This window comes from Nerophis ophidion, linkage group LG08, assembly GCF_033978795.1.
Source record: "Nerophis ophidion isolate RoL-2023_Sa linkage group LG08, RoL_Noph_v1.0, whole genome shotgun sequence".
Lineage (NCBI taxonomy): Eukaryota > Metazoa > Chordata > Actinopteri > Syngnathiformes > Syngnathidae > Nerophis > Nerophis ophidion.
Genome location: NC_084618.1, coordinates 18,780,829 through 18,806,354, shown reverse-complemented (window position 1 = coordinate 18,806,354; position 25,526 = coordinate 18,780,829). Strand labels below are relative to the sequence as shown.

At 38.3% G+C, this 25,526-nt stretch overlaps 1 protein-coding gene across 5 annotated transcripts in view; it reads right to left on the bottom strand.

Annotated features, from left to right (window-relative positions):
* The window catches only part of pnpla7a (patatin-like phospholipase domain containing 7a), a 123,701-nt gene that overhangs the window by 88,648 nt on the left and 9,527 nt on the right, over positions 1 to 25,526 (bottom strand). For 4 of the 5 annotated variants that reach the window (XM_061907944.1, XM_061907943.1, XM_061907940.1 and 1 more), the window contains exons 8-15: positions 25,468 to 25,526; positions 25,326 to 25,406; positions 21,726 to 21,854; positions 17,604 to 17,684; positions 10,193 to 10,316; positions 10,027 to 10,101; positions 5,293 to 5,369; positions 5,069 to 5,230 (exon numbers count right to left, since the gene is read on the bottom strand). The exon at positions 25,468 to 25,526 is cut by the window's right edge and continues 101 nt beyond it. In XM_061907944.1, the coding sequence (XP_061763928.1) occupies positions 5,069 to 5,230; positions 5,293 to 5,369; positions 10,027 to 10,101; positions 10,193 to 10,316; positions 17,604 to 17,684; positions 21,726 to 21,854; positions 25,326 to 25,406; positions 25,468 to 25,526 (788 nt within the window). The remainder of the gene's footprint in view (positions 1 to 5,068; positions 5,231 to 5,292; positions 5,370 to 10,026; positions 10,102 to 10,192; positions 10,317 to 17,603; positions 17,685 to 21,725; positions 21,855 to 25,325; positions 25,407 to 25,467) is intronic. The other variant, XM_061907941.1, reaches the window with a different exon arrangement.

Here is a 25,526-nt window from a genome sequence, read left to right as displayed (position 1 = left end):
CAGGAAAAAAAACGTGGCACACTCAACTTTGTGGATATTATAAAAAAACAAACATCCAATCAACATAAAGAAACGCAATTTTTAAAGCCCCACACGGGGTCCAGCACGGCATACACTTATATGACCCAATCCAAACAACCTTCCCTAGTCATGGTGCAGGAAAAAAAAAACATGGTCACCCACAGCTCACTTAACTTTGTGGATATTATAAAAAAAAACGTCCTATCAACATAAATGTTTTATAAGTCATGGTGGCCAATGCAAGCACCTCAATTAATAATTATACGCCGACACGGAATATACTTATGTGACCCAATCCAAACAACCTTTTCTAATCATAGCGCAGTGAGACAAAAAGATCAACCAGCACCAAAAGTAAAATGGTCACACACAGCTCACCTAACTTTGTGGATATTATACAAAACGTCCATTCAACATAAATAAAAATAAAAAATAATTTTAAAAAAGTTAAACACTTGGCAGATTTCATCTTACTAATCTATTGAAAAACTTTGAGGAAGTCGTCACGGAAGTAAACAAGGTAGGAGTTGAAGTTCCACATACGCTTAATAGCTGCACACACAGCAATTTTTTAAGCCCAACGGTATTTACTTATATGACCCAATTCGTCATGTACTTGTATGACCAATCCAAACAACCTTCCCTGGTCATGGTGCAGAAAAAAAACAAAACATGGTCACACATAGCTCACTTAATTTTGTGGATATTATAAAAAACGTCCTATCAACATAAACATTTTTACCGACATGGTGGCCAGTGCAAGTACCTCAATTAGTAATCATACGCCAACACGGAATTTACTTATGTGACCCAATGTAGACAAACTTCCCTAGTCATGGTGCAGGGAGAGAAAAAAAAAATCAACCAGCACAAAAAGTCAAAACACATGGTTTCACATAGCTCACTTAACTTTGTGGATATTATAAAAAAACATCCAAGCCCAACACGGGTTCACCATGGCATTTACTTATAAACAATCCTTTACTTATATGACCCAATCCAAACAACCTTCCCTAATCATGGTGCAGAAAAAAAACATGGCTCACTTAACCTTGTGGATATTATAAAAAATGTCCAATCAACATAAATGTGTTACTGATACATTGGCCAATGCCAGCACCTCAACTATTAATTATACTCCAGCACATTGTTTACCTGTATGACCCAACCCAAACAACCGTCTCTAATCATAGCCCAGAGAGACACAAAAAAAATCAGTAAAAAGTAAAACAGATTTTATCTCGAATTTTTTAAGGAAGTTGTCAGGTAAGTAAATAAGGTAGGAGTTGCAATTCTAAATACTCTTAATAACCTCACACACACACACACACACACACACACACACACACACACACACACACACACACACACACACACACACACACACACACACACACACACACAGCAATTTGTATAAATCTAATTGGCCCAGCATGGCATGTACTTATATGACCCAATCCAAACAGCCTTCCCTAGTCATGGTGCAGGAAAAAAAACATGGGTCACACATAGCTCACTTAACTTTGTAGATATTATAAAAAAACGTCCAATCAACATAAAGAAATGCAATATTTTCAAACCCAATGCGGGTCCAGCGCGGCATTTACCTTTATGACCCAATCCAAACAACCTACCCTAGTCGTGGTGCAGAAGAAAAAAACAGGGCTCACTTAACTTTGTGGGTATTGTAAAAAACTTCCTTTCAACATAAATTTGATTCCAATACTGTGGCAAATGCAAGCACTTCAACTATTAATTATACTCCAGCACATCATGTATTTGTATGAACCAATCCAAACAACCTTCCCTATTCAAGGTGCAGAAAAAAATACTTAACTTTGTGGATATTATAAAAAATTTCCAATCAACAAAAATGTGTTACTGATACGGTGGCCAATGCAAGCACCTCATCCATCCATCCATTTCCTACCGCTTATTCCCTTTTGGGGTCGCGGAGGCGCTGGTGCCTATCTCAGGTACAATCGGGCGGAAGGCGGGGTACACCCTGGACAAGTCGCCACCTCTTCGCAGGGCCAACACAGATAGACAGACAACATTCACACAGTAGGGCCAATTTTAGTGTTGCCAATCAACCTATCCCCCGGTGCATGTCTTTGGAGGTGGGAGGAAGCCGGAGTACCCGGAGGGAACCCACGCATTCACGGGGAGAACATGCAAACTCCACACAGAAAGATCCCGAACCTGGATTTGAACCCGAGACTGCAGGACATTCGTATTGTGACGCAGACGCACTAACCCCTCTGCCACCGTGAAGCCGCAATCACCTCAACTATCAATTATACTCCAGCACATTATGTACCTTGTATGACCCAATCCGAACAACCTTCCCTAGTCATGTTGAGGGAAAAAACATGGTCAAACATAGCTCACTTAACTTTGTGGATATTATATATTATTCAACATAAAAACATTTTTTTTGCCAGATTTAATTTTACTAATCGATTGAAAAACTTTAAGGAAGTTGTCAAGGAAGTAAACAACGTAGGAGTTAAATTTTAACATACTCTTAATAACCACACACACACACACACACACACACACACACACACACACTTATTAACCCACCGGTTCCAGCACGCCCTGTACTTATATGACCCAATCCAAACAACCTTTCCTAGTCATGGTGCAGGAAAAAAACATGGGTCACTTAACTTTGTGGATATTATAAATTATATATTATAATTTTGTTACCGATACTGTCCAATGCAACACCTCAACTATTAACTATACTCGAACACGTCATGTACTTGTAAGACCCAATCCAAAGAACCTTCCCTAGTCATGGTGCAGAAAAAAATGATGGGTCACACATAGCTCACTTAACTTTGTAGATATTATAAAAAACGTCCAATCAACGTAAAAAATTCAATTTTTTTAAGCCCAACACGGGTTCAGCATGGCATTTACTTATATGAACTAAACCAGCACGGCCTTTCCTTATATGCCCCAATCCAAACAACATTCCCTAGTCATGGTACAGGGAAAAAAAACATGGCTCACTTATTAACCTTGTGGATATTATAAAAAAACGTCCAATTAACATAAATGTGTTACCAATACGGTGGCCAATGCAAGCACCTCAACTATTAATTATACTCCAACACATTATTTACTTGTATGACCCAATCCAAATAACCTTCCCTAGTCATGATGCAGGAAAAAAACATGGTTCACTTAACTTTGTGGCTATTATAAATTATATATAATAATTTTTTTACCGATATGGTGGCCAATGCAAACACCTCAACTATTAATTATACTTCAACACCTCATGTACTTGTACGACCCAATCCAAAGAACCTTCCCTAGTCATGGTGCAGAAAAAAAACATGGTCACACATAGCTCACTTAACTTTGTAGATATTATAAAAAACGTGCAATCAACGTAAAAAATTCAATTTTTTTAAGCCCAACACGGGTTCAGCATGGCATTTACTTATATGAACTAAACCAGCACGGCCTTTCCTTAAATGCCCCAATCCAAACAACATTCCCTAGTCATGGTACAGGGGAAAAAAACATGGCTCACTTAACATTGTGGATATTATAAAAAAACGTCCAATCAACATAAATGTGTTACCGATATGGTGGCCAAGGTAAGCACCTCAACTATTAGTCATACTCCAACACATTATTTACTTGTATGACCAAATCCAAACAACCTTCCCTAGTCATGGTGCAGGAAAAAAACATGGTTCACTTAACTTTGTGGATATTATAAATTATATATAATAATTTTTTTACCGATACGGTGGCCAATGCAAACACCTCAACTATTAATTATACGTCAACACCTCATGTACTTGTAAGACCCAATCCAAAGAACCTTCCCTAGTCATGGTGCAGAAAAAAATGATGGGTCACACATAGCTCACTTAACTTTGTAGATATTATAAAAAATGTCCAATCAACGTAAAAATTTCAATTTTTTTAAGCCCAACACGGGTTCAGCATGGCATTTACTTATATGAACTAAACCAGCACAGCCTTTCCTTATATGCCCCAATCCAAACAACATTCCCTAGTCATGGTACAGGGAAAAAAAACATGACTCACTTAACATTGTGGATATTATAAAAAAAATGTCCAATCAACATAAATGTGTTACCGATATGGTGGCCAATGTAAGCACCTCAACTATTAGTTATACTCCAACACATTATTTACTTGTATGACCCAATCCAAACAACCTTCCCTAGTCATGGTGCAGGAAAAAAACATGGTTCACTTAACTTTGTGGATATCATAAATTATAAATAATAATTTTTTTACCGATACGGTGGCCAATGCAAACACCTCAACTATTAATTATACTTCAACACCTCATGTACTTGTACGACCCAATCCAAAGAATCTTCTCTAGTCATGGTGCAGAAAAAAAACATGGTCACCCATAGCTCACTTAACTTTGTAGATATTATAAAAAACGTCCAATCAACATAAAGAAATGCAATTTTGTCAAACACAACAAGGGGTCCAGCGCGGCATTCACTTATATGACCCAATCCAAACAACCTTCCCTAGTCATGGTGCAGGAAAAAAACATGGTTCACTTAACTTTGTGGATATTATAAATTATATATAATAATTTTTTTACCGAGATGGTGGCCAATGCAAACACCTCAACTATTAATTATACTTCAACACCTCATGTACTTGTACCTCATGTACTTGTACGACCCAATCCAAAGAATCTTCTCTAGTCATGGTGCAGAAAAAAAACATGGTCACACATAGCTCACTTAACTTCGTAGATATTATAAAAAACATCCAATCAACATAAAGAAATACAATTTTTTCAAGCCCAACGCGGGGTCCAGCGCGGCATTCACTTATATGACCCAATCCAAACAACCTTCCCTAGTCATGGTGCAGAGAAAAAAAAAGCCCAAAGTGGGGCCCACAGTCCAAAAGTTTGATCAAACAGAATTAGCATTATTGAAATGTGATTTTCAGCAAATTGAAAAGTATTAAAAAAGATTGAAGAGTGGGAGTTTTCTTCAGGAGACCATCCTGGTCCTCTCACCTGCAACTGGATGAGTCCCAGCAGGTCCTTCTTAGCGGCCTGGAAGATGGTGCTGCTCTTGCTCAGGTGGACGCCGTCAGACTGGCCCCCGCCGTCCGTGTAGTGAAAGACCTCGGAGGGCGCGTGCTGCAGGGTGACGCTCTTTCTCTGGCCCGACTGCAGCTTTCGGACGGCGGGCGTGAGAGGACATTTTTGTTTGGTTTTAGAAAAAAGGTGCTTTTTACCTTGTGAGCGGCGGGACTGAGCGGCGCCTCGTCCATGTTGACCCGCGCTCTCTCACACACCATGCTCATGTCCTTGCCTGCGGGGGGGCAGCATGTCAGCTTTTCTAGGTTTCCATCTAAAAATCATGGTACCTGGTACCCTCCAGCACATGAACTGTTAGCATACATGCCGGGATGTTAGCATGCCTTAGCAACGTTTATTACTAGCTTTTTTTTTTGCTAATTTTGTACGTTTAAACCTAAAAATCTACTTCGCGCAATTTTGGAAATATGCTTAAATCTTTTAAATTATCATGCTAACATTAGCATATTAACGCATTTTACCTAATTTCGTATATTTACTCCTAAAACAGTGCATCTTAATACTTAGTGCTATTTTAGGAGTAAGCCTACAAAATTAGCTATGAAATTAGCATAAAACGTTAGCATGCTAAATTAAGAGACGTTACCATACTTCCAAGGTGGCGCCAAGTATCAGAATTCAACGATTTTTAGGTTTAAACACACCTAAATTTTTTTAGGTTTAAACATACCTAAATTAACTAAAAAGCTAGCATAAATCAATAGCATGATGACATAAGACAAGTTAGCGTACTGCTAAGATAGCGCCAAGTATTAAGATGCATTATTTTTGAAATACACTAACTTGTCTTATGTCATCAGGCTAACGTTTTATTCTACCTTTTTAGTTAAACTTGTATGTTTAAACCTGAAAATTATAGATTTTGATGCTTGGCGCCATCTTGGGAGTATGCTAATGTATTCTATATTACTGTATTAATGTTAGCATGCTAACAATTTATGCTATCTTCATAGCTAATTATGCATGTTTACTTTTAAAATAGCACAAAGTATTAAGATGCGCTCTTAGGAGTAAGCATACAATATCAGCTATGAAGCTAGCATAAAACATTAGCATGCTAACATTAGCACACTAATGTAAAATACATAAGCATACTTCCAAGATGACGCCAAGCATCAAAATCCATAATTTTCAGGCTTAAACATACAAGTTTAACTAAAAAGTTAGAATAAAACGTTAGTCTGATGACATAAGACAAGATAGCATATTTCGAAAATTATGCATCTTAATACTTAGCGCTATCTGCTAAGTACGCTAACTTGTCTTATATCATCATGCTAACGTTTTATGCTAGGTTTTAGTTAATTTTTTATGTTTAAACCTAAAAATGATTAATTCCATTACTTGCCGCCATCTTGGAAGTATGCTAACGTCTCTTAAATTAGCATACTAACGTTTTATGCTAACTTTATAGCTAATTTTGTAGGCTTACTCCTAAAATAGCACTAAGCATTAAGATGCACTATTTTCTCCTAAAATAGCACTAAGCATTAAGATGCACTATTTTAGGAGTAAACCTACAAAATTAACTATAAAGTTAGCATAAAACGTTAGCATGCTAATTTAAGAGACGTTAGCATACTTCCAAGATGGGGGCAAGTAATGGAATTAATCATTTTTAGGTTTAAACATAAAAAATTAACTAAAACCTAGCATAAATCGTTAGCATGATGATATAAGACAAGTTAGCGTACTTCGCAGCTAGCGCTAAGTATTAAGATGCATTATTTTCGAAATACGCTAACTTGTCTTATGTCATCTTAGAAGTATGCTAATGCATTTTACATTAGTGTGCTAATGTTAGCATGCTAACATTATACTTGCCACCATCTTGGAAGTATGCTAACGTCTCTTAAATTAGCATACTAACGTTTTATGCTAACTTTATAGTAAATTTTGTAGGCTTACTCCTAAAATAGCACTAAGCATTAAGATGCAGTATTTTAGGAGTAAACCTACAAAATTAACGATAAATTTAGCATAAAACATTAGCATGCTAATTTAAGAGACGTTAGCATACTTCCAAGATGGCGGCAAGTATCAGAATTAATGATTTTTAGATTTAAACATACAAAAATTAACTAAAAGGCTAGCATAAATCGTTAGCATGATGACATAAGACAAGTTAGCGTACTTCTAAGATAGCGCTATGTATTAGGTTGCATTATTTTCGAAATACACTAACTTGTCTTATGTCATCAGGCTAACGTTTTATTCTACCTTTTTAGTTAAACTTGTATGTTTAAACCTGAAAATTATTCGATTTTGATACTTGGCGCCATCTTGGGAGTATGCTAATGTATTCTATATTACTGTATTAATGTTAGCATGCTAACAATTTATGCTATCTTCATAGCTATTTATGTATGTTTACTTCTAAAATAGCACAAAGTAATAAGATGCACTCTTAGGTGTAAACATACATAATTAGCTATGAAGCTAGCATAAAACGTTAGCATGCTAACATTAGCACACTAATTTAAAATACATTAGCATACTTCTAAGATGACGCCAAGCATCAAAATCCATAATTTTCAGGCTTAAGCATACAAGTTTAACTAAAAAGGTAGAATAAAACGTTAGTCTGATGACATAAGACAAGTTAGCGTATTTCGAAAATCCATCAATCTTCTTCCGCTTATCCGAAGTCGGGTCGCGGGGGCAACAGCCTAAGCAGGGAAACCCAGACTTCCCTTTCCCCAGCCACTTCGTCTAGCTTTTAGTTATTTTTGTATGTTTAAATCTAAAAATCATTAATTCCGATACTTGGCGCCATCTTGGAAGTATGCTAACGTCTCTTAAATTAGGATGTTAACGTTTTATGCTAACTTTATAGCTAATTTTGTAGGCTTACTCCTAAAATGGCACTAACTATTAAGATGCACTGTTTTAGGAGTAAGCCTACAAAATTAACTCTAAAGTTAGCATAAAACATTAGCATGCTTATTTAAGAGACTTTAGCATACTTTCAAGATGGCACCAAGTATCAGAATTAATGATTTTTAGGTTTAAACATAAAACATTAACTAAAAAACTAGCAGAAATCTTTAGCAAGACAACATAAGACAAGTTAGCGTACTTCTAAGTTAGTGCTAAGTATTAAGATTCACTCTCTTAGGAGTAAACATACCTAATTAGCTATGAAGCTGGCATAAAACGTTAGCATGCTAACATTAGCAGACTAATGGAAAATACATTAGCATACTTCCAAGATGACGCCAAGCATCAAAATCCATAATTTTCAGGTTTAAACATACAAGTTTAACTAAAAAGGTGGAATAAAACGTTAGCATGATGACATAAGACAAATTAGCGTACTTTGAAGATAGCGCTAAGTATTAAGATGCGCTATCGTCCACGTATGCTAACTTGTTTTATGTCATCATGCTGACGATTTATGCTATCTTCATAGCTAATTATGTATGTTTACTTCTAAAATAGCACAAAATATTTCGATGCGCTAACTTAGGAGTAAACATACATAATTAGCTATGAAGCTAGCATAACATTTTAGCATGCTAACATTAGCACACTAATATAATATACATTAGCATACTTCCAAGCATCAAAATCCATAATTTTCAGGTTTAAACATACACATTTAGCTAAAAAGCTAGAATAAAACGTTAGCCTGATGACATAAGACAAGTTAGCGTATTTCGAAAATAGTGCATCTTAATACTTAGCGCTATCTTCAAAGTACGCTAACTTGTCTTATGTCATCATGCTTACGATTTATGCTAGTTTTTTAGTTACTTTGTATGTTTAAAACTAAAAATCATTAATTCCAAAACTTGCCGTCATCTTGGAAGTATGCTAACGTCTTTTAAATTAGCATGCTAATGTTTTATGCTAACTTTATAGCTAATTTTGCAGGTTTTCTCCTAAAATAGCACAAAGTATTAAGATGCACTATTTTATGAGTAAACCTATAACATTAGCTATAACGCTGACATAAAATTTTTGCATGCTAACATTAGCACGCTAATACAAAATACATTAGCCTACTTCCAAGATGGCGCCAAATATCAAAATCTATCATTTTTAGGTTTAAACATACAAAATTAACTAAAAAGCTAGCATAAAACATTAGCATGCTAATATATTAGCCTACTTCCAAGAGACCAAATCTATGCACGACACATTCAAATCGCATCGCCCTAGTTGATCAAATACTACCGACGTTTTGCCTTTTACCCTCTCACTCGCCCCCCTCCTCCTCCTCCTCCTCCAGAGCGAATTCCCGTATCTATTCTCCTTCTAAGCCTGGGACATTTGAGATAAGAAGGGTGTTATGGTTGCTAATTACATTCCAAGCTTCAAGGTCTACGTAAGCCCAACACTTAGCTGTTTTAAAATATGACTAGGATTTAAAAAGATATCTACCTCCTTCTGTTAAAACATACAAAATTAACTAAAAAACCTAGCATAAATCATTAGCATGATGACATAAGACAAGTTAGCGTACTTCTACGATAGCGCTAAGTATTAAGATGCACTATCTTCAAAGTACGCTAATGTTTTATGCTAGTTTTTAAGTTAAATGTGTATGTTTAAACCTAAAAAATATGGATTCTGATGAAGGGCGCCGTCTTGGAAGTATCTTTTATATTAGCGTGCTAATGTTAGCGTGCAATTTTTTTGAGCTAATTGTGTATGTTTGAATTTAAAAATCACAGATTTTGATACTTGGCGCCATCTTGGGACTGTGATAATGTCTAATATATATACTGATTGGAGAGCCGGCTTCTGCAGCTAGTGGGTCCATGACCATGACTTCTATTTTGTTTGATCAGCTGTTTTACTGCCCTGTATGCTGGCTTCAATGGGTTCAGTTCCTGTGAAGTAAAAAGTGTAAGACGGTGAGCCACCTGTGGCGTCGGCGGGCATGGAAATGGATCGCTGCTTCCTGTAGCTGCTGGAAGGACTGTCCTTCACGCAGTCTCCTTCACGGGGGGAGAGCCAGACAGAAGAACTGGGTCAGGCTCCGAGGCCACCAGGGGGAGGTGGTCTGAGTGTGCGTGCAGTATGTAGGACCTGATTCCGCAGGGCTGTCGAAGGAGGCCAACTCGTCCTGGAAGTGCAGGCGGCGGGTGGTCTTGGCGGGTGTTGCCTCGCTGGTTAGGAGGTGGACGTTGGACAGAGGCACAGCGTGACTCTCCTGGCACGGCACAGCAGCAAACACTTGATGACAGTGTCTCGCCATCAATGCTCAAGACCAAAAAATATGACTAAAGTTGGGAAAGTGGGTTTTCATCTGCACTCGGAGTTAAAGTAAGAAAAATATAGTTTGTAGTTTAATTATCATTGGTTCTGTATCAGTCCTCTGTGAGTCTTTGGGCACCGATGCCATTCCCATTCCTGGAGTGACGATTCCATTCAGATTGGATTTTCCCCATTTCCCATTAAAAATGAACGGGACATTTTTTCCAACTTGCACAATCCCCTGCATTTTTTCACCATGTTTGAACACTTTCACGCTCATCTTGGACATTGAAAATACCATTTTCCAAGTTCAAAAAAAATTGAAAAATTCCAGGAATTTCCAGTTTTCCAAAGCCCTGTTTTTATTCTTTCGGTTTCACTGTCCAAATTTTCCAACCGATTCCAACGATTAAAACATTCCTCTTAAGCGGACATCTAAAGTTACAATTTTTCTTTGTACAAATTTCCCTTTTTTGTGAGATTCCAGGAATTCCGAAATACCAATTCTCAACCGATTCCACTTTCAACACCTTCTGCTCATCTTGGACATTCAAATTAGCATTTTCCGACTAAAAAAAAAAAATTACGGGAATTTCCAGTTTTCCAAAGCTCAGTTTTCATTATTTTGGTTTCACTGTCCACATTTTCCAACCGATTCCAACCATTAAAACTTTCCTCTCAAACAGACATCTAAAATTGAAAAATGTTTCTTTGTATAAATTTCCCTTTTTTCTGAGATTCCAGGAATTCCGAAAATACCAATTCGACTTTCAACACCTTCCACTCATCCTGGACATTCAAACTACCATTTTCCAAGTTAGAAAAAAATAAATAAAAAATTCCAGGAATTTCCAGTTTTCCAAAGCTATGTTTGTATTCTTTCGGTTATACTGACCACATTTTCCAACCATTCCACCGTTAAAACATTCCTCTTAAAACGGACATCTAAAGTTACTATTTATCTTTGTACGAATTTCCATTTTTTTCTGAAATTCCAGGAATTCCGAAATACCAATTTTCAACAGATTCCACTTTCAACACCTTCTGCTCATCTTGGACATTCAAATTACCATTTTCCAAGTTTAAAAAGAAAATTCCAGGAATTTACAGTTTTCCAAAGCTTTGTTTGTATTCTTTCAGTTTCACTGTCCACATTTTCCAACCATTAAAACATTCCTCTTAAACGGACATCTAAAGTTAAAATTTTTCTTTGTACAAATTTCCCTTTTTTGTGAGATTCCAGAAATTCCGAAATACCAATTCTCAACCGATTCGACTTTCAACACCTTCTGCTCATCTTTGACATTCAAATTACCATTTTCCGACTAAAATAAAAAAAATTACAGGAATTTCCAGTTTTCCAAAGCCCTGTTTTTATTATTTCGGTTTCACTGTGCACATTTTCCAACCGATTCCAACCATTAAAACATTCCTCTCAAACAGACATCTAAAATTTAAAAAATTTTCTCTGTATAAATTTCCCTTTTTTCTGAGATTCCAGGAATTCCGAAAATACCTATTTGACTTTCAACACCTTCCACTCATCCTGGACATTCAAACTACCATTTTCCAAGTTTAAAAAAAAATCAAAAATTCCAGGAATTTCCAGTTTTCCAAAGCTTTGTTTGTATTCTTTCGGTTACACTGTCCACATTTTCCAACCATTCCAACCATTAAAACATTCCTCTTAAACAGACATCTAAAGTTACTATTTATCTTTGTACAAAATTGCCTTTTTTTCTGAGATTCCAGGAATTCCGAAATACCAATTCTCAACCGATTCCACTTTCAACATCTTCTGCTCATCTTGGACATTCAAATTACCATTTTCCAAGTTAAAAAAAATAATTCCAGGAATTTCCAGTTTTCCAAAGCCCCGTTTTTATTCTTTCAATTACACTGTCCAAATTTTCCAAATGATTCCAACCATTAAAACATTCCTCTTAGACATCTAAAGTTACAATTTTTCTTTGTATGAATTTCCCTTTTTTCTGAGATTCCAGGAATTCCGAAAATACCAATTCGATTTTCAACACCTTCCACTCAACCTGGCCATTCAAATTACCATTTTCCAAGTTAAAAATTTTGAAAAATTCCAGGAATTTCCAGTTTTCCAAAGCCCTGTTTTTCTTATTTCGGTTTCACTGTCCACATTTTCCAACCGTATTCCAACCATTAAAACATTCCTCTTACACAGACGTTTAAAGTTACTATTTATCTTTGTACAAATTTCCCTTTTTTCTGAGATTCCAGGAATTCCTAAAATACCACTTCTCAACCGATTCCACTTTCAACACCTTCTGCTCATCTTGGAGATTCAAATTACCATTTTCCAAGTTTAAAAAGAAAATTCCAGGAATTTCCAGTTTTCCAAAGCTTTGTTTGTATTCTTTCGGTTACACTGTCCACATTTTCCAGCCATTCCAACCATTAAAACATTCCTCTTAAACAGACATCTAAAGTTACTATTTATCTTTGTACAAAATTGCCTTTTTTTCTGAGATTCCAGGAATTCCGAAATACCAATTCTCAACCGATTCCACTTTCAACACCTTCTGCTCATCTTGGACATACAAATTACCATTTTCCGAGTAAAAAAAAAAAATAATTCCAGGAATTTCCAGTTTTCCAAAGCCCTGTTTTTATTCTTTCAATTACACTGTCCACATTTTCCAAACGATTCCAACCACTAAAACATTCCTCTTAAACAGACATCTAAAGTTACAATTTTTCTTTGTATAAATTTCCCTTTTTTCTGGAGATTCCAGGAATTCCGAAAATACCAATTCGATTTTCAACACCTTCCACTCACCCTGGCCATTCAAATTACCATTTTCCAAGTTAAAAATTTTGAAAAATTCCAGGAATTTCCAGTTTTCCAAAGCCCTGTTTTTCTTATTTCGGTTTCACTGTCCACATTTTCCAACCGTATTCCAACCATTAAAACATTCCTCTTACACAGACGTTTAAAGTTACTATTTATCTTTGTACAAATTTCCCTTTTTTCTGAGATTCCAGGAATTCCTAAAATACCACTTCTCAACCGATTCCACTTTCAACACCTTCTGCTCATCTTGGACATTCAAATTACCATTTTCCAAGTTTAAAAAGAAAATTCCAGGAATTTCCAGTTTTCCAAAGCTTTGTTTGTATTCTTTCGGTTACACTGTCCACATTTTCCAGCCATTCCAACCATTAAAACATTCCTCTTAAACAGACATCTAAAGTTACTATTTATCTTTGTACAAAATTGCCTTTTTTTCTGAGATTCCAGGAATTCCGAAATACCAATTCTCAACCGATTCCACTTTCAACACCTTCTGCTCATCTTGGACATACAAATTACCATTTTCCAAGTAAAAAAAAAAAATAATTCCAGGAATTTCCAGTTTTCCAAAGCCCTGTTTTTATTCTTTCAATTACACTGTCCACATTTTCCAAACGATTCCAACCACTAAAACATTCCTCTTAAACAGACATCTAAAGTTACAATTTTTCTTTGTATAAATTTCCCTTTTTTCTGGAGATTCCAGGAATTCCGAAAATACCAATTCGATTTTCAACACCTTCCACTCACCCTGGACATTCAAACTACCATTTTCCAAGTTAAAAAAAATCCATTAAAATTCCAGGAATTTACAGTTTTCCAAAGCTTTGTTTGTATTCTTTCGGTTTCACTGTCCACATTTTCCAAACGATTTCAACCATTAAAACATTCCTCATAAACGGACATCAAAAGTTAAATTTTTTCTTTGTACAAATTTCCATTTTTTTCTGAGATTCCAGGAATTCCGAAATGCCAATTCTCAACCGATTCAAAAAATTCCAACACCAATCCATTCATTACACCTCCTAGGACAATTGTAATACTATCTTTACTTTTAAAAATTACCGGTTTTCCCAAAATCCCCAAATTTTCAGGAAATTCATATTCAAATGAATGGACGTTTCAAAGTTCTACAACTCTTTGAATTTTTTTTTTAAAACCTGATTTGAACCATTCAATCATCGAAGGCAAAACATGCCCCTTTCCCCCAAATTCCCAATTTTCCAGGAATTTCTCCCCATTGACAATGAATAGGCAATATACAAACTTCTGCATATCCCACATTTCTCACCCGATTCGACTTTCAACACATTCCGCTCATCCTGGACATTCAAACTACCATTTTCAAAGTTAAACAAAATACTCCAGGAATTCCACAGCCCTGTTTGTATTCTTTCAGTTTTACCGTCCACATTTTCCAAATAATTCCAACCATCCCAACATTAAAACATTCCTCTTAAACAGACAGCTAAAGTTAAATATTTTCTTTGTACAAATTTCCCTTTTTTTCCTGAGATTCCAGGAATTCCAAAATACCAATTTCAACCCATTCAAAAAACCAATCAATTCACTACACCTCGGACAATTGTCATGTTATGTAGACTTAAAAAAACAAACTACGGGTTTTCCGGAAACCCCCAAATTTTCAGGTAATTCATATTCAAATGAAAGGACATTTCAAAGTTCTACAACTCCTTGCATCATTTCTTTTTTAAACCTTATTTGAACCATTCAATCATCAAAGGCAAAAACATCTGCCCCTTTTTCCAAAATTACCAATTTTCCGGGAATTTCTCCCCATTGACAATGAATAGGCAATATACAAACTTCTGCATATCCCACATTTCTCACCCGATTCGAAGCGTTCCAACATCCACACACTCCACTCACCCTGGACATTCAAGCCAGCATGTTTCCCAGTTCCAAGAATTCCGGCATTACCAGGAATTTCCTCCAATGAAAATGAAAGTTGTACAACTCCAACATTACTCAAACTTGTCCACCATTTTTTTAAACCTGATTTGAACCATTGAAACATCAAAAGGCAAAAACATCTCCACCTTTTTCCAAAATCACCAATTTTCCAGGAATTTCTCCCCATTGACAATGAATAAGCATTATACAAACTTCTGCATATCCCACATTTCTCACCCGATTCGTAGCGTTCCAACATCCACACACTCCACTCACCCAGGTCATTCAAGCCAGCATGTTTCCCAGTTCCCAGAATTCCGGCATTACCAGGAATTTCCTCCAACGAAAATGAAAGTTGTACAACTCCAACATTACTCAAACTTGTCCACCATTTTTTTAAACCTGATTCGAACCATTCAATCATCAAAGGCAAAAACATCTGCCCCTTTTTCCAAAATTACCAATTTTCCAGGAATTTCTCTCCATTGACAATGAATAGACAATATTCAAACTTCTGCATATCCCACATTTCTTACTCGATTCGAACCGTTCCAACATCCACCCACTCTACTCACCCTGGACATTCAAGCCAGCATGTTTCCCGGTTCCAAGAATTTCGCCATTACCAGGAATTTCCTCAAATTAAAATAAAAGTTCTACAACTCAAAACACCTCTGACGTTTGTGCGCCATTTTTTTTTAAACCTGATTCGAACCATTCAATCATCAAAGGCAAAAACATCTGCCCCTTTTTCCAAAATCACCAATTTTCCAGGAATTTCTCCCTATTGACAATGAATAAGCATTATACAAACTTCTGCATATCCCACATTTCACACCCGATTCGTAGCGTTCCAACATCCACACACTCCACTCACCCAGGTCATTCAAGCCAGCATATTTCCCAGTTCCCAGAATTCCGGCATTACCAGGAATTTCCTCCAATGAAAATGAGAGTTGTACCACTCAAATATTACTCACGTTTGTCCACCATTTTTTTTAACCTGATTTGAACCATTCAATCATCAAAAGGCAAAAACATCTGCCCCTTTTTCCAAAATTACCAATTTTCCAGGAATTTCTCCCCATTGACAATGAATAAGCATTATACAAACTTCTGCATATCCCACATTTCTCACCCGATTCGAACCGTTCAAATATCCACACACTCCACTCAGCCTGGACATTCAAGCCTGCATCTTTCCCAGTTCCAAGAATTTCCCCATTACCAGGAATTTACCCCACTGAAAATGAAAGTTGTACAACTCAAACATTACTCACGTTTGTCCACCATTTTTTTTAACCTGATTTGAACCATTCAATCATCAAAAAGCAAAAACATCTGCCCCTTTTCCCTAAATTCCCAATTTTCCAGGAATTTCTCCTCATTGACAATGAATATGCAATATACAAACTTCTGCATATCCCACATTTCTCACCCGATTCGAAGCGTTCCAACATCCACACACTCCACGGTTCCAAAATCTCCGGCATTACCAGGAATTTCGCCCACATGGGCAATATATAAACCTCTCCATGTCCCACATTTCTCACCCGATTCGAATTGTTTCAGTTCCACCCACGCGTATCGGCGGCTTACGCACAAAGGGCATTCACACGCAATTCCAATCGGAATTACAAATTATAGTTATTATACCAGCAAATACAACGCAAGAATCGGCTTGAATCGAGAATCGATTCGGAATCGAATTATCCCCCCAAGGAGTTAGAATCGGGTGAAATGGTTGGGTGCCCAAAGATTCAAACCTTTACTTATTTGGTAGAATAATATTAACTTTTTTAAAGTAGGTTACATGTTGGAAAAGTTCGTTAAAATATGTATATTTAAATGATTCTCATAAGAAGAAAAAAAACAAATCTTTAATCGATTTTTGAAAATTATGAAATCAATCCTGAATCGGGACGAATGAGAATCCAGATTTTTTTTTTTGTGCCTTGATACTTCTTATGCAGTATATTTAGTATTTACGTTTTTAATCAGCCTGACCTAAGCCTAGGTTTACTGTATGTGCTCAATATATAATAATTGTTGTGATTAAGACATGAATTCATGTCATTTAACAAGGTTTATCCTGTTAAACCGTAAGTAGGTGAGATATAATCATTGCATACAATTACAAATCAAAAAGTACTCATTCAGCGTTCATATTTAAGTACATCCATTTCTTAAATACTGTGCATGGAGAAGACTTTATGAAATGGGACTTCTTTGCGCTGGTCGGTAAAGCCCAGCTCCGGAGTTGACAAGGTGGCGTGTGTGAGACAATAACTTGTATTTATTTTAATTGGCCACACACACGCTAAGGTCAGAGTTTCTATAAAAGGCTTATTATTATTCTGCTTTATTCTTTCGCAGCCACATGAAGGACTGTGTTGATGTGCTTAATGTTCTGTGAAAAGCCACTTGCCTTCCCGGCAGCTGCTAATGTCACACACACGCACACACAATATCACAATGCCTACTAATTATCTTCCCGCCTACCGGATTGAAGAGCTCTGTCGTTAGGCCCAGGTAGTTATGCAACGCCAAGAAGGTGACTCTTTGGAGGCGCACCATGATTATCTGGCAAACACACACACAGATCATGTAAGCGGCGCAGATGGAACCCAACATTTAAAAAGGGGAACAGCACTTTTTTTTTTTTTTTGTCTATCAGACACAATCCTTATGCAAGACAAGAACACTTTATTTTTATGCGTTCTAAATCGTATGGACGTTAGCAGAAGTCAGTTAACAATGGAGTCGCTCTATTCCGCCTATAAAGCGCTCTAAAAACCTCCGCCAAGGTTTTATATACACGCTGTAAATATATATGTAGTACAGGGGTGCCCACACCTTTTCTGCAGGCGAGCTACTTATCTCATTCATATTTATGGTTTATATTTACACAAGTTCTCACCCGGAAAAGGGTGCAGTGCCATATCCGGGTTGGGGAGGAGACCCTGCCCCAAGTGGAGGAGTTCAAGTACCTAGGAGTCTTGTTCACGAGTGGGGGAAGAGTGGATCGTGAGATCGACAGGCGGCTCGGTGCGGCGTCTTCAGTAATGCGGATGTTGTATCGATCCGTTGTGGTGAAGAAGGAGCTGAGCCGGAAGGGAAAGCTCTCAATTTACCGGTCGATCTACGTTCCCATCCTCACCTATGGTCATGAGCTTTCGGTCACCGAAAGGATAAGATCACAGGTACAAGCGGCCGGAATTAGTTTCCTCCGCCGGGTGGTGGGGCTCTCCCTTAGAGATAGGGTGAGAAGCTCTGCCATCCGGGAGGAACTCAAAGTAAAGCCGCTGCTCCTCTACATCGAGAGGAGCCAGATGAGGTGGTTCGGGCATCTGGTCAGGATGCCACCCGAACGCCTCCCTAGGGAGGTGTTTAGGGCACGCCCAGCCGGTAGGAGGCCACGGGGAAGACCCAGGACACGTTGGGAAGACTATGTCTCCCGGCTGGCCTGGGAACCCCTCGGGATCCCCCGGGAAGAGCTAGACGAAGTGGCTGGGGAGAGGGAAGTCTGGGCTTCCCTGCTTAGGCTGCTGCCCCCGCGACCCGACCTCGGATAAGCGGAAGATGATGGATGGAAGTTAGTGTTTAAAGGGGAACATTATCACCTGACCTGTGTAAGCGTCAATATTTATCTTGATGGTGCAGAAAAAAGACAATCTATTTTTTTAACCGATTTCCAAACTCTAAATGGGTGAATTTTGGCGAATTAAACGCCTTTCTGTTTATCGCGCTGGAGGAGATGACGTCAGAATGTGACGTCGCCGAGGTAACACACCCACCATTTTCATTTTCAACACATTACAAACACCGGGTCTCAGCTCTGTTATTTTCCGTTTTTTTGACTATTTTTTGGAACCTTGGAGACCTCATTCCTTGACGGTGTGTTGTCGGAGGGTGTAACAACACTAACAGGGAGGGATTCAAGTTGCACCACTGGCCCGAAGATGCAAAAGTGTCTGCCGCCAGACCCCCATTGAATGTGCCAGAGTGTCTCCACATTTGACCGGCGATGCTAAGGCAGACATGGCACAGAGATGTATGGATAACCTACAGATGCATTTGCAACTATAGTCAACGAAATCACAAATGTGAGTTTTGTTGATGTTGACTGCAAGCTAAAAGATGCTAACATGCTATGCTAATCAATGCTAACATGCTATTTACCAGCGGTGCTAAAGCAGACATGGAACAGAGATGTATGGATAACCTGCAGATGCATTTGCAACTATATTACGTTTCCTTCCACCCACATTTGATGCGAAAAAAACACTTACCAATCGACGGATTTAAGTTGCTCCAGTGTCACGAGATGCCAAAGTCCTGATCGTTTGGTCCGCACATTTTGCCGGCGATGCTAACGCAGCTATTCGGCCATGCTATGGCTATGAATAGCTTCAATAGCTATTCGCTCAATAGCTTCAGTTTTTTCTTCAATATTTTCATACTCCAACCATCTGTTTCAATACATGCATCATCTGTTGAATCGCTTAAGTCTCTGAAATCCGAGTTTGAATCCGAGCTAATGTCACTATATCTTGCTGTGGTATTCCCATTGTTTGTTTACATTGGTAGCACTGTGTGACGTCACAGGGAAATGGCCAGTGTCTTCGCAGAGAGCCGAAAATAAGGCACTTTAAAGCTTTATTTAGGGATAATCCGAGACCAGTAAAATTTTGAAAAAAACTTCAAAAAATACAACAAGCCACTGGGGACTGATTTTTATATTTTTTAACCCTTTTGAAATTGTGATAATGTTCCTCTTTAATGATGATATAAGCATGTTTAACACATATAGATTCCTTTCTTTCATGAAGACAAGAGTACAAGTTGGTGTATTACCTGATTCTGATGACTTGCATTGATTGGAATCAGACAGGGGTGCTGATAACGTCCGCATTTTTAAATGGAGGAGAAAAAAAGTCCTCCTTTCTGTCCAATACCACATGAAAGTGGTTGGTTTTAGCATCTCATTTGTCCAACTTGCATACTCGTTTTTAAACACTTTGTTATGAGAGTAGCATATGTGTGTGTGGCCCTTTAATGTGTGGGCGAGAGAGGAGAGGGAGCGGTCGCTGAGGGCGGGGGAGTGGCTAGTGTTTTTGTGTGGGATTTTGACTGTGTGCAAGACGTACATAAAAAGCCACGATTTGCAACTAATCGCTGGACTCGTCATTTTGCCCTGGAGTTTGGAATTGTGAAGACCCACTCTCCCGTCCGAAGGCAAAACCCAGTAACTCAATTTTGGTCAAAACTGAGCTGATAATAATTTTGGAGTTCCTAGGTGATATGCTTTACATCAGTGTATGCGGTATTGTAATTTGTTCCGTAAGTAAGCTGTTACGCGCATGGCAGGACCTAGCAACTACCACATAACCGCGTAGATACAACAGAAAAACCTTGTATCTCATGGGACCAATCGGAGCTTCTTTGTCAGTCGCCTTAATGTCTTTAATGAGACATTTGCACGGATGGGGGCCGACGGTCAACCTGATTGTGTGATATTATGGCACGAGGGGATATTTGGAAGATTGGCCCAGGACGTTGCAAGCACCTTCATTAAATGTATTGCTCTTGATTCTTCCCCTTGCATACTCTTTTGGGCAGATAACTGTGGAGGTCAAAATAAAAACTGGACGCTGTACACGGCTCTTGCCCAATGTGCAAACGCAGAATGGGGTCCACCCGAGATTGTGATAAAATATCTGGAGAAAGGGCACACGTTCATGAGAGCAGATTCAATCCGTGGCTCAATCGGCAAGAAAATGAAAGCTCAAGAAAACATCTATACGTTTGATGACTTTGTAGATCTTTGTAAGACAGCATCAAGATAGATTGGTTTTCCTTTGTTTCCGCAAAATCAGCTGGAAGTGAGTTACTAGGTTTTGCCTTTGGACGGGAGCACTTCACTAAAGTGCAGGGTGTTGCCCCAAGAATCCATCGGCCCTGGAGAAGTGTCTCCCCTGCGCTCCTTGACTGCGGTCTAGGCGCCGGAAGCAGGAAAGGTGCAACAACTTTATAAGAAATACATTGGCATCAAACGCCGTAGCCTGCTAGCTTGTGCGCGCTAGCTTTCTGAGACTCTTATTTTGTTAGCACAGGCAGGAAGAAGCAGGTCTTTTATGGCGAAGACAGGGAACTGTGCAGTCGGTCTTTAGAGTTTTGACAGCAGGTACGGCCCAAGAGTCTGTTGAAATAAAAAGTGTTCCTCTCCGTCCTGTCAGTGATTTTTTTCTTAAAGGGGAACATTATCACAATTTCAAAAGGGTTCCACCTGGACAACTATATTGGGGGCGTGCATTTAAGGCACTGCCTTTAGCGTTCTCTAAAACCTGTCGTCACGTCCGCTTTTCCTCCATACTAACAGCGTGTCACATAATATTTGTGGCTTTTATCACTTTAAGTGTATTCATTTCACAACGTTCACTTTTCCCTTCAACAAGACAACTAATCATGGCAGACTTGATTACGATTTATAACGCAAACATAGAAAACCACGTGTTCTTGTCTTACGTACGGATTGTGAATGATAGACAAAATAACATTTTAAAAAAGGTGCTATTCCGCTTTAAAGGCATTCAAGAAAAATACAAACATTTGTTGTGTTACCTGAATGACCCGTACTAGCGTCTCGGGGTATTTCTTGAAGACGGACTCAAAGGCCGATGCAGGTAAACGTAAGATGGTGGAGCGGGTGGCTGCTCGTGCTGACACAGTCTTGTAAGGGGCCGGGTAACCCTGGAAGGACATTAGCAAATAATAAACAAACATGTCATTTTAAACATGGCTGTGAAAATGAACACAATATTAACAAATTAACACTAATTTCCTTTAACAGTCCTTCAATGGCTAATCTTTTATTATTTAGAATATTTTAGCACTTAAAATGAAATTAATTAAATATTTTATTATTATTTATTTTTGCTGATTTCAGAATATAATTAAAAGACACCGCCTTTGCGTGTCGGCCCAATCACATAATATCTACGGCTTTTCACACACACAAGTGAATGCAAGGCATACTTGGTCAACAGGTCACACTGAGGGTGGCCTTATAAACAACTTTAACACCGCTACAAATATGCGCCACACTGTGAACCCGCACCAAACAAGAACGACAAACACATTTCGGGTAGAACATGCACACCGTAACACAACAAAACAAATACCCAGAAACCCTTGCAGAACTGACTCTTCCGGGACGCTAGAATATACACCCCCCGCTACCACCAAACACCGGCCACTACCTCAACCCCGACCACCTCAACCTCCTTATGCTCTCTCAGGGAGAGCATGAGGTACGTTAAAAAAAATAATGCACTTTGTGACTTCAATAATAAATATGGCAGTTTATTTTGGAAAACTATGTTACATTGTTTAATGCATCCAGCGGGGCATCAGAACAAAATTAGGCATAATAATGTGTTAATTCTATGACTATATATATATATATATATATATATATATATATATATATATATATATATATATATATATATATATATATATATATATATATATATATATATATATATATATATATATATATATATATATATATATAGGTATCGGTTGATATCGGAATTGGTAATTAAAAGTTGGACAGTATCAGATATCGGCAAAAAAGCCATTATCGGACATCTCTAGCAAGAACTTTACACTACTTCGTATTAGAAATGGCAAGAGCGGAGGATGAATGTCCCATAACAAGAAGATAGAGAAAAAGAAGATGTCGGACTATAAAGGCGGACATGCGCAATTTTTCAGCATTTATGCAGATCCCAAACACAGATCAGCAGGTACCAGAAGGTACGAAAAGTTGCTTTTGCATAATATTGCGAAACAAAACGCCAGATAATACGTCTTACCTTATACACACCCGATAATAATACTCCTATGTTGAAGCATGGTACAATCTATCAATCAGAGCGGCTTCATAGTTTACCAAAGTCGTACTAAAACATTTTGATAGCTTTTTGAGCGCCGTGTGTAATGTTCTATATTTTCCAATGGAACATATACAATTTTGATTGATTGACACTTATCAGTAGATTGCACAGTACAGTACATATTCCGTACAATTGACCACTAAATGGTAACACCTGAATAAGTTTTTCAACTTCACGTTAATCAATTCATGGTAAAAAATATAAATTAACTGCTCCCAGACAGGTTAGACGATGTTTTCCTGACCGGGAATCGAACCCGGGCCGTGGCAGTGAGCACGCCGAATCCTTTCCGCTAGACCACCAGGTATCTGGTGTTGTTTACTTGAGTCATATTGCCATTATGGTGCAGTCCACACGTATCGCTTATGTTTGACTGGTCACACTTATGACACTATGAACCAAATAAAATTGCTTCGAGGTCAGTAAGCAAAACCAGAATTATTCCGTACATTATGCGCACTGGGTTTTAAGGCACACTGTCAAGTTTGGAGAAAAAAATAAAGTTTTTAAGTGCGCCTTATAGTCCGTATTTGGTATTTGGCTGATAAGTCATTTAAAGGCCTACTGAAAGCCACTACTACCGACCACGCAGTCTGATAGTTTATATATCAATGATGAAATATTAACATTGCAACACATCGTTGGTTGACTTTTTTGACTACCTTGTTTGCCAAATTATCAGAGGAAAGATTAGCTTCTAGAATGGAACCTAGGTAGGTGACCTCATCTTTCCTGGTGAGAAAGTCACTGACCCACACTGGTTTAAATGTAACTTAGATATTGGGTTTCACGATGTTAAAGCGCTTTGAGTCACAAGAGAAAAGCGCTATATAAATATAATTCACTTCACTTCACATGCCAATACGGCCGGTTTAGTTGCTAAATTACAATTTTAAATTTCCCGCGGAGTTTCTTGTTGAAAACGTCGCGGAATGATGACGCGTATGATGACGTGTGTGCGTGACGTCTCAGGTTGTAGTGGACATATTAGCCCAGCACCACACACGGCAAAAAGTAGTCTCTTTTCATCGCATAATTACACAGTAATTTGGACATCTGTGTTGCTGAATCTTTTGCAATTTGTTCAATTAATAATGGAGACGTCAAAGAAGAATGCTGTTGGTGGAAAGCGGTGGATTGCAGCTGCCTTTAGCACCGAAACACAACCGATGTTTGTTTGTTTGTTGTGAAGCTTTAACACAGAGCGGTCAAGCGAACATTTTTCTCTACGTCAACCAGCAAGTTTTTGGATGGGAAAACTGTGATATTAAGTCGGCTCTTACTGGAGACTTCAGTGGATTGTGGGACTTCCTCCTGCAGCTCAAAAAGGCAGCTGTGATCTTGGCTCCTCCATTGGCTTCTCTGAGATACACGGGCGTTCACCGCAGCCATCCGACTTTCAGGTATGACATTACAATCTCACTAAAACACTATTAAAACAATAAGCAGATAAGGAATCTTCCAGAATTATTCTAGTAAATGTGTCTAATTACATCTGAAACGGTCCCACTGCCGCCGCCTGGAGCCGTAGTTTTTTCTTGTTTTTTGTGCTTCACTCTAACTTTCCTCATCCACAAATCTTTCATCCTCGTTCAAATTAATGGGGAAATTGTCGCTTTCTCGGTCCGAAAAACTCTTGCTGCTGCAGGCTCAATTATAAACAATGTAAGGATGTGAGGAGCCCTACAATCCGTGACGTCACACGCACATCGTCTGCTACTTCCGGTAGAGGCAAGGCTTTTTTATTAGCGACCAAAAGTTGCGAACTTTATCGTGGATGTTCTCTACTAAATCCTTTCAGCAAAAATATGGCAATATCGCGAAATGATCAAGTATGACATAGAATGGACCTGCTATCCCCGTTTCAATAAGAAAAACTCATATCAATAGGCCTTTAATAAATATGCTAATATTTTTTTCTTAAAAACCTATAAGGGCAGGAAAAGGATATGCTTTTCAGAAATCATTTAGGAATTTTAATTATGTAAAAAAAGTTCTAATGAAATAAACGGCATTGTGGAAGACAAAAATGCTGAGTTGGCAATTAATCTGTCTTTGCAATCATTTGTTCTGCAGCCTTTTGCGAGTGAAGACTAAACCACAGCGCCCCCGAGTGGTTGCTCGTCCTTTTACTTAACATCAAACAACCCTCTCATCGGATGACTGATCAAGTACGTTGCGAGCAATAAGGACAGCGATTAATTTGCAAGGAGAAGGAGAAAAGGCACGAAAGATGAGGCTGGGAGGTGGAGAAGCTCACAGTGATGATGTCCAGAATACTCAGCAGGCTGTGGACGCTGTCTCCGGGGAGAACGTCCTTCACCACCACTTCCGTGCCGTCCTGAGAGACAGCAGCACGTTTTGACCAAAGGCAGGGAAGCATGTGTATATTGTACACCTACGTTCTCACAGATGGACAGCTCCAGTCGACCATCTTGGACCACGTAGATGCTGTCGTCCT